The following is a 10,637-nucleotide window of genomic DNA, read 5'->3' on the forward strand; positions in this document are numbered from 1 at the left end:
TGAAGTTTGTCCCTGTGTAGTAACAAAATGTAACATGAAGCGCAGCCTTTTTTGACAATAAAGGACGCTTTGGTAATTGTTAGTGCCACCGCCATTTCCTCCTTTATTTGACCATACATCGATTTGGTTTTATCTTTCATGCTCGTCAGTGCATATATATTTGTGTAATTAACCTACTATCCACCCTGCCTCATACTCTGGGATGACACAGTTTTCCCAAACAAGAACAAAATAATTCACGTTACAGACACTAAAGCCATATATAATACCTCCTAACTTTAGCACCTATACCCTATTTTCTGCACGTGGCATTATTGCTTAATTGGTGTCAATCATTGTCATTATCTCTTACACCGAACCTACTGTGTAGCAATATTGCCTTCTTCTGTTATGTGATCTCATCAATTCCTCTCTCTCCCACTCGAAACACCTATAATGAATCAAAGACCATAACTTATAAGAATGGTAAGAGCAATCATGATCAGAATGGAAAGCTATCTAGACTCGAATGGTGCAGGGTGTAAGTTTGGCAAGCCATGCATTTCCTGCGTCGGAGAAGACAAAACATGGTGTGGTTGTTCAAACCTACACCTATAGGTTCAGGGGCAGCACGAAAATAAGACAGATCAGTTAAAGATCCCTACCCTTCATATGTATAATCCCTAAGATTAGTGTCATGTTTCAATGCTGTCATTTTATATAGATCTTTCAGTGATAGATTCATATTCATGTCGTGAAAGTGTGCACTTTCCTAACCTGATTTAACTCCTAATTAAAACGCTGAGGACATCGTGTTTCATTTGGCTTTTTGAACAAGGATGGACCAGTTTCCGGCTAAACGGTCTTCCTGTCTTCTCCGTCAGGCTCTGCCAATATCAAATGACATTGACTCTACCTATTTCTCTTTAATTTCTTTCGTTTTCAGAGAAAATTTCATAGCAAATCATGTACAGCAGTCCAACGCAAGTGTCAATCACACTATAATTTTCAAACTAGCTCCTTTAAAGTCTAATAATTCGAGTTTTTGCTTTTGTTTGTTTGTGCATGTCAGCCCCACTTTTCGTTCAATTAATTCGTTCCTTTTTACTGATGCAAATTAATCACCCCGCTGTCACTTTTGACTTTAATTTAATCAATCAGGCTTCCATTTTCCGATAGGTCCACATGATAAAAAGATTGACCCCTGCACCAGAAACAAAAAGGGAAGGTAAGTTTATGGACTATAATTCCCAAGAACATTGTATTCGGACCTCAGGTTTTGAGTAAATAATTTAACTTTAATCACAGTCGTTTCCCAATTTTAACGCCGATCAATCCTCTCCTTTTACTGAAAAAACCTCGACCAACATCACAGCAGATAGTGACCGCGAGATTCCAATTTTGCATTTGGGGCTTAGTGGGGAGGAAAGATTCCGAACTTGGTCAAGTTCCAAATCTCTGTATAAAATCAACGAAAAGATACAGACTGTAGAAAATGATTCTGGCACTACAATGGCAGGCATGATTAACAAACACTTTAATTAGCATCTGCTGTGATTGAAATTTATTAATTTATTCATACAACGACATTCACAAATCTTTCGCACCGCTGAGATAGGACTCGCGGATACAAAAATTTGGTAAATTTGCCGTGAATCAGATATATATAGATATATATATGTATGTATGTTGCTGATATTATATTCTGAGATATGACGTTGTTTTTCATCTGTTCCGACAAAGTCAGTACCAAAAACATATGCTATTCATAAGGCAAACAAATTTGAGGAATTATTTTATCGTTGTTAAGCATAGATCATTAAACATGTTTTAATTCGGTCTTCAATATCTGATACGTGATGATGTTTAAGGGGACTTTGAAGGCGTGAGGAGGAGGAGGATGATGTTGAATAATGCTGGGTAAAGAGAAAAGAGTTATTCTGGAGGGAAATGGGTGACGTCATTGCTGAGGAATGGGGCGAAGAGGGGGTGGATACTTTTGGGAATCAGTTTCGGTCCATGTCTGATTTGAATGAGCACCGTACGTTTATCTTATATTTAATTTTAAATTTAAACTATTCAAATTAGATATAAACAGTTCAAATACGATGAGTTTATGATATTTAAAACTGGTTCTATATTTTTTATTGCCGTTAGGCCAATGGCGTTGCATATGTTATGCGTGGAATCTTAGAATTCATGTAAATATGGCTTTTGCTTTTTGCTTTTTGATTGCTGATCGCTCTATTTCTCGGAACATGAGTCCCGTTACTGTACGGGTCTCATCAAATAATAACTCAGATAAAGTAAAATAAGGATTTTTTTTAGAAAAATAGTAAATAAAAACCTATGTGAAATTGTAATTTGAGATTTTTAATTTGAAAACAGTAAATAAAGACCCGATCTCATATTATAAAATATAAAATCTTGATGAAATGTACGAAATATTTCTCGACTAAGTGATAAGTTGACTATAAAAAATGACAAGTTCCCTTTAATGAATCATAATTTCAATAAATCAAATAACAATTTAGCTCAGGGTATACCAAATAATAAGTTAACTATGAGAAATGACAAGTTTACTTTAACTAATAATAATTTTAGTAGACCAAATCACAATTTGACTGAGGAACATTTTAGATATTTTATCAATATTTCATATTTACAATATAGGACCGAATCTTTATTTGCTATTTTTTAAATTGAGAGTTCCAAATCATAATTTTACATATTGGGAGCATTTATTTGCTATTTTCTCCTGCTTTTTTTAAAGGGGGGAAAAAATCTTTGAAACATTGTTTTGAAGGGTCAAATCCTGTAGACATCGGTCACATAGCGTTTCAAGTCTCAAACTTGTTGAGACTTCAGGAATTATATATAGGCCAACTTATGCAAAATAAACCATTTAGTTCATGAATCATAGTGCTTGGAAATTTGGAACAAAACATTCAAATGTACAAGTGTAACTGCTTACGTTTTTTTTTAAATAAATAAATTCACCAATAAAAAAATCTTCAAAGTGTGATGATAATCGTATGGTGTGATAAACCGGCACCACGCTGGAAATCCCAATCCATGCTGATATTAAAATCATGCAGTTGAGTGGGCTTATATTGGTGGGTTTTGGATCATGAATTATGGATAAAGTATTTCGTGGTTAAACAAAATTTAAGTTGGGCCTTTCTTATGCGAAGACTGCCCGCTATTAATTCAGCCCGAACCCTATTTAAAGCCTCCTCAGTTATGATGGCCCAAACCTTCCTGCCCATGGCATCTCTGTACATATTTCGCCGATTCTATTTAGTAGAGCCATCCGCTCCCAAAAAAGAACTAAGAACCCTAAACTGACAAACGAAATTAATTGAGTTACTATCATTTTTTGGCCAGGAAATTCATTGAATTGTTGAATTCAACTAAAATAAGAGGCGATGGCAACACAATTACTATTTTATATTTTATTGGAAAAGTCACAGACGGACAGGATAACTAAGCAATGCATTGAATTTCACCATCCCCCACCAAATTCAACAGTCGAAACTGGCAGACTTGATTTTTCGGGCATGTGACGTTGCTTCCTATAAGCAAGTCTCCTTATTCCAAAAACTTCATTACATTTTGGGAGATTGAGATCACAGAAAGCCACCTCAAGATCTTCGTAGTACCTGACTAACTCTGCTAAAACACAATTACATTCACCCACTAACGGAAAGTCTGCATCAAGAATAAACAAATCTTAAACAAGCTTCTTAAGGTCTTATAGATAACCCATACAGAGATGCTAAGAACAATTGTGGATCATTCAAGGTCTTCCCGGTGTTCTTGGATCGTGACGGTTGTTAGCTCCTGTCCCTGGATAGTCTGTACTCTCCAAATCCATCCTTCCCACTATCACCTGATCTTCTCCCGTCTCAGTCGTCTCTTCCCCAGTCCTCAAATCCACCAAACCCTGCAATTTTGTTTTCCAAGACATCATCATATTCTCAATTTTGAGACCTTGACATATTGAAGAACTGAGAATGAGTGAGAATCATGGGTCCAAGTTAATTAGCTATGGAACCTGAAGCGGTGTTGCCTGGGTTGAGAGTCTTGAAAATTCTTCCCCGTTTGACAAGAGGCTTCCTGTGTACCATGAAATTGAAGATGCGTGTCAGAGTTTAGTAACTAAGGAATTAACTCAAGCAAAATGGTTCAAGTCTTACTGCTTGCTGGGACAGCAACAGACGAGATAACAAGTGAAAAACCCAGAAGGATGATGAGCAGTTGCGGGGGAGATTTGTGCACCATGTTGAACTGCAAGAGAACAGACCTCGAGACTGCAAAAGGTGGCGAATGATGATAAGGCAAAGCGTGAGGAGACGGTGCTTATATAGGAAAAATATCAGACGTACAAAATATAATTTACTTGAGCTTCACAGGAAGTATGAGTGCTAATGCTCCAAGTCAACCTCAACTTCTACATGTCATCATTTCTTTCTTCCAAAAAGATATATGTATTATTTTTAATATGTGCATGTGGCAAAGAGCAAGTCCATCCTTCCTTCGCCACGACGAAGAGAAACAGGTGTCGCTAGGTGTCAAAAGAGGGACCAATCTTGGAACTAATGCTGCCGCAAAATTTAACACATGTAGTCAGTTATCAAACACCACTGCAAGGGCCTGTTTGTCTATAAAGGAAGAAAAGAGAGACCCTTCTGCGCTGTTAACTGTTTTATGACTTGAGGACCCAAGGGGTAATGATTATGAAGTAGGGATAAGCTCTGGTTACATGAATCCTGCTCATCATGATCTGAGGGACTTGATTAGATAGAATTTTGACTTTGCAGTACCTGACATAACATGCCAGAATGCTCTATCACTCAACGAATCAATCATGATCAGACACTGGATTACCTCCATAATTGAGTGACTTTTGTCTTGATTTAAAACGGAATGAACATCAATATTTTTTTAATTCTTTCATTTACACTGATATGGAATGGGTGGGATGGAAAGGAAGGAACGGGAAAGAGATTCCATCTTGAGGAAGTATGTGATTGGAGGGAGATGCATCAAGTGAAGATAACAGTGAAAGGTGTGGGACTATGGGCGGTGAACCTTTATGTAGCAGATATGACATAACATAATCCTTTCTCTCAGTGATTTCGTGTGCCTGAATGTGATCTTGACAACCACAAGCACTACTACTGCTCACTCATCTACATCTTACGCCACTCTTCATCAACACCAAGCTACCAACTATATACCAAGTCAGGTTTTGCTTTTGTGTGTGTGTGAATATCATCATATAGTCTAGCTCAAGACTGTTCACTTGCTGCACCACACGCTATGGTTCCTTTCATCTTGTATTACTACAATCGAAGGTGTTATCAATTCGTACACTTGCACGAGTTTCTCCACACAATTCTTTATTGCCATGCATTGATAAGAATCTCCCTCAGTGAAGCAGCCTCCATACTCCTCCTGATCTCTCTTATCTCTTATCTCTGTTTTTTTCCCTTCCTTTTTTTCTTTTTTTGGGTTTGTTGAAGACAAATAGAAGTAGTAGCGGAGGCTCCAACCCTTTTTTTGGGCAGTGAAGAGGGCTAGAAAGTCCAGAAAATAAAACTAATACCCCCCTACATAATCCTTATCCATTAGAGCCTTCAAACATTTTAGATATATACTACCTCTCTTCTTTAATATAAAAGCTAGTTTGACTTTTAATTTGGTCTTAAATATAAAATGCCAATCCCTACCGTTTCTCATATTTATCTATTTTTTCTCAAAGTAGTTTTTGTAGTAGTTACACATGTTAAATATTTCATAAACTTGTAGTTTTGGCTAATACATTTAGTAAGGATATTTTAAAAAAAACAACACCTATTTATTATAAATAATTGATTTACCTAATTTTTTTAATCTATTTAAATTAGTCAATTAACTTAAATGCATAAAAAAGAGAAGATTGGGAGGGATCCGTCTTGGCAGAGGCTCCAACTTGGTCCAACCCAATGCAGACAATAAGTAGGTCCAGCAATACATTCACAACACAGCGGGAAGTCTCCATTTACTCGTGTACGCCAATTTGGCCCAAAGGAAATAAAAGAATGCCATGGCCTTTTCTTGTTGGAAATTGGGCCTATGAAGAAAGTATCAGACGAAAATGTTGCTGAAAAACCCTCAGATTCAAGTCCAACTTACACGGAACTGTTTTACTTCTAATTGTTTTTAATTTCAAAGCAACAAAAGTTCTAAGTTTTACCCAACCTCTCAGCGATGACAAGGGGGAATATTTGTTTGAGTTTACACGAATAGGTTCGATTCGATCGAATTTTGATGTCAATCAGAAATAAACATGGGGTGGGTTCGAGTGAGTATGAGCCCTAATTTTTTGGTGCAAATTATGATAGGAAGCCCTTGCCGTTGCCGAGCCATGACACGAAGAAAGAGGACAAATAAAAACGAACGACAAGGGCCAGCTGGCAAAAACGACAAGATGTGACCAGGAAACGACACCGAATGGAGCTCATTCCAGCTGGGGTGGCCGAGCCCGGGGAGCAGGGACCTGGAAGGATTGAGGGGCCACACTTGATCCGCTACTACGAGCGTGGAGTGAATGAGATGCCTCGACGTGGTCGAATCTATACCGCCATCTCATATTCTCCCATTCTCACCTTTCTACAATCGCCATTCTATTCTTTTCCACTTTCTGACCCCGTCTTCCTCTTCATCCATCCATGTCTCTTGCAGATTTCTCGGCAAAATGGCTTACCAAACCTGCTGAAAAGCTAGTCTCTGTCATCACTTCCATCGTTTTCCTTTTTCTTGATTTCCTGGACACCCTTTTTTGCCTAATATATAAATACCTTGATGAATATATTGAAGGGGAGGCCTTCACGTCTTGTTGTGGAAACAGGGGTCGGCGCGAGGAGAACACGAAAGATGATCAGGACGGCGAGCTATCAGATACATTGTACAGGAGGCAAAACTTGTTCAGGGAAATGGGTTTCCTTCGAATTGAAAGGAAATTAAAAGATTCCGAGACAAAATGTAGCGAAGGTAGGTGGTCGATGAACCGTTGGTCCGATTGTGGGTGCGAGTCGTGCCTTTCGTGGGTGAGTGATGGTGATCACAAGCTTCATTTTGTGGTGAACGAGTCCTCCGTTGGTAAATTTGTTTCTGTTTCTTTTCTTTTCTTTTTTTCTTTTTAATGTTGTATTCATTGAGTTGCTCATGCAGTTCAAAATCATGTTTGACAGCCACTGATGAGAACTGCAAGGGAATGCCTTCTGAGAACGTGGTTTTTTTGCATGGGTTTCTCTCTTCTTCTTCATTCTGGACACAGACAGTTGTCCCATATTTTTCTGAACAAGTAAAGCAGAATTACCGTTTGGTTGCGGTGGATTTGCTGGGATTTGGTAGGAGCCCAAAGCCAAGGAATTGTTCCTATACTCTGAAAGATCATGTGGGAATGATAGAGAAATCCGTGGTTCAACCACTGAATTTAAGCTCTTTTCATCTGGTTGCACACTCTATGGGTTGCTTGATTGCGCTGGCTTTGGCTGCAAAGTACTCCAAGTGTGTCAAGTCCATCACCCTTGTTGCCCCTGTAAGTGCCTAAAACCCTACCTGATAAGCCTCTCTCAGAATTCTAATTTCAAAGCAGAGACCCAAATTGATCATCCGTCCGCAACTCTATCATTTAGCAATTTTCTCTTTATTGATTTGCTGGCAGCCGTACTTCCCTTCTGGTGGAAATGATGCTAGTTTAAAGGCACTCACAAAACTTGCTGGCAAGAAACTGTGGCCGCCATTGGCATTCGGTTCTGCCTTCATGTCGTGGTATGAGCACTTAGGTCGATTTGTTTGCCTCATGTTTTGCAGAAATCACAGGATATGGGAGAAAATTATAAAGTTCTTTACTTTCCAAAGGTAAAACTAACGACTACATTTTTCTTGACAGAAGAGCAAAAGATTGCAGTGCACGCGTCATTGGCATGCATGGTACTGATAAGCTGGCCTCTTAACTTTTGCAGGGATCTTCATTTCTTGGCCATAGACCTGACCAGGCACACCCATCATTCAGCTTGGAGTTCCATGCACAATGTGATTTGTGGGGGCGCGAAATTTATGGATAGGTATCTGGAGGACTTGAGTAAAGCTGGAGTCAGAATAAATGTGATTCAAGGCGATAAAGATGCGGTCGTCCCGTTGGAGTGCTGCTATAACTTGAAGCTGAAAGCTCCAAAAGCTGAGGTTAGCATCATAAGAAATGCGGACCATGGCAATGTAATTTTGGGCAGAGAGAAGGAATGTGCTCACTACCTAGAGGATGTATGGGCCGCTTGCAAATGGAGTAATGTGCAAGAAAAGGATGCAGCCAAAATATAGGGTTCGTGGAGGATCTGTTTAGATAGAAGGTTGAGGGAGATCGTAGGTTCATGGAAATTTGGAAGTTGACACACTGTAATCTTTTCAAATCTAAATCTTTTGTTGTTAAATAAACAAGAATAAATCCCGTGAAGCAGAAGATATTGGGCTTCAAAAATAATTCCTCCAATATCTTTTAATTCCATAATGAAGATTGTATTATCAGAAAGCACGTCTCCATTGTTAAACAAGGCCGGTTCAGATCCCAAACCAGAACACTGTATAAGAGCCAATGGAATAGTAAATTATAACTTGATTTCCATGGAAATAATGTAATGGCATCAAATCAAACACAAAATAGGGAGGGTGAAGGCAAGTTACAGTTGGTGGGTCTCAACTAAAACGGTAGGCAGAATGATTAGGGTGTGTTTGGCATCGCGTTTCGTGGCCTAAACGTGCGTCTCTACCGGTAAAAGCTACTTTTGGGATTTTGATAATTTGGATTGACTTCTTTTTGTGATGGGCTCATGGGGTCTAATGAGCTGTTGGGTAGAAGCTAATTTTTTTTGCTTTTGGAGTGAGGAGAGTTGGGGTGAGGGACGGGGGGTGTGCAGGAAAGAAGAAAAGAAGAAAGAGAAGAGATGATGATATTAGATATGAACAATTTTTTTTTTTTAAGACATTCACATGCTGTAAAAGTGGAACAATAAATTAAGGATAATATTTTTTTTAGTAAATACTGAACATAAATTATTGCAAGAGTAAATACTAGCGTAAAATTGGAAAAAAAAAACACCATACTATTTTTTCATTTATTTACTTAATGTTTATATTTTTTTTTGTAAAAAAATATATCTTTTTGTTTTTATTTTATTACTTAGAACTTACTATTATAATATTACTTAAAAAATTTATGTCATTTTCAATTATTTTGTATCTAAACTTACTTTTTTATTATTTATCCAAACAAGTTTCAGCTTTTTAAACTGATTTTCTACAAAAGTTAATACAAACATAAATCACATCACCCTATTTGACTTTTATCAAATCTGACTTATGTAAAAGTCAGATTGAAAAAAAAAAACTTCTCTCACTACTTATCCAAACACTTACAACACGTGGAGCATGCTGGCTGACTGTTGTCTCCACCTTTCTAAGGGCACTGAATCGTACCTGTGCCTGAGATTCCACAACACTCCTCCTTCCTATCTTACGACTTACCATCGTAAATTCATTCACTCCCAATTCTTTTATCATTAAACCGAACGGCACGTTCACAGTAGAAGTCGGTGACATGAAGGTCAAATAATAAGGGGACGAAGGGAAAAAAAAGAGAGAATTAATAATTGATAATTTAAAATAGAGTTTTTTTTTCTTGGTTATATGATTTGATATGTTACCTAATGATGAACTGGCGAGCTGCTCCCTAGCCCCAAATATTTGTTTAAAAAAACAAATAGGACAGGTCTCTCAGAAGTCAGAACTCGTCCACCTACCACCAATGCCATCCCTTCGGCCCCGGTCCTACTTCCACTTTTTCGGAAAAACTTACATATATAAACCCCATCTTGCATTGCATCAAAAAACCCAACCCTGAGCAGACACCGAAAATTTTCGCAAGTTACAAAATAGGCGTCATTTTATGATTATGATTATAATTATATCTTAAACTGTAAGATGTAAAATAATTACTATATACCCTGGTAAAAAAATAATTACTATATATAAACCCATCAAGTAATTAAAATTATTTTTTATTAATGCTAAACCTTAAATTCTTTTCACTTGTTCATTTATAATGTTAACTTCTATTTTATTTGGATTTTCAAGGGTTTTGGAGCAACATCTTACATGATTGGGGCCGCTGCGAGCACTTTTCCTTCCCTATGATGCTGTTTGGGGGTGGGTCACCCAAACCATGGTTTTGGGGCACCCAAGCATGTCCTTAAGTTTAATTATTACTTCCGTCCCTGTCATAGTTTCTGCTTAGACTTCAGAGTAGCTGGGGAGTTTCGAGTGGGGCGCTTTGGTGGAGGCCCGGGCAACATAGGGCCGTGAATCTCCCGCAATTCTGCCGTCTGCAATCTAGAGCTTAAGCCATGGACTTCCTACAGACACCGGAAAATCAGATGCTTGTGGGCGTCGCCGTGGCTCTTTTAGCCATTGTTCTCGGTGCTTTCTACCTCTTGTCGTCCAAGAAGCCCAAAGGTTTGGCCTTGGATTTCATGTTCTGCCACCTTGATTCTATCTTTATTATGATTATAGATGGGTTGATATTCACGATTACCTGTCATTCCTGGTAGTTTTTT

General features: G+C 38.1%; 1 protein-coding gene across 1 annotated transcript; it reads left to right on the forward strand.

Annotated features, from left to right (window-relative positions):
* The first annotated feature begins 6,593 nt into the window (after positions 1 to 6,593).
* LOC114740419 (probable lysophospholipase BODYGUARD 4) lies at positions 6,594 to 8,506 on the forward strand. Its single transcript, XM_028928561.1, has 4 exons — positions 6,594 to 7,125; positions 7,218 to 7,567; positions 7,694 to 7,890; positions 7,995 to 8,506. Exons 1-4 carry the CDS (start codon positions 6,696 to 6,698, stop codon positions 8,347 to 8,349), a joined length of 1,332 nt encoding a protein of 443 aa, XP_028784394.1. The 5' UTR covers positions 6,594 to 6,695; the 3' UTR covers positions 8,350 to 8,506.
* Positions 8,507 to 10,637: the final 2,131 nt, after the last annotated feature.

Source organism: Neltuma alba, unplaced genomic scaffold (assembly GCF_004799145.2).
Source record: "Neltuma alba isolate B1F8T4 unplaced genomic scaffold, ASM479914v2 tig00003146_pilon, whole genome shotgun sequence".
Classification (NCBI taxonomy): domain Eukaryota; kingdom Viridiplantae; phylum Streptophyta; class Magnoliopsida; order Fabales; family Fabaceae; genus Neltuma; species Neltuma alba.

Coding starts and splice junctions, on each gene's coding strand:
- LOC114740419 (XM_028928561.1), top strand. CDS start 6,696: ATGTCTCTTGCAGATTTCTCGGCAAAATGGCTTACCAAACCTGCTGAA. Junction 7,568..7,693: donor CCATCACCCTTGTTGCCCCT/GTAAGTGCCTAA, acceptor ATTTGCTGGCAG/CCGTACTTCCCTTCTGGTGG. Junction 7,891..7,994: donor AAGTTCTTTACTTTCCAAAG/GTAAAACTAACG, acceptor TAACTTTTGCAG/GGATCTTCATTTCTTGGCCA.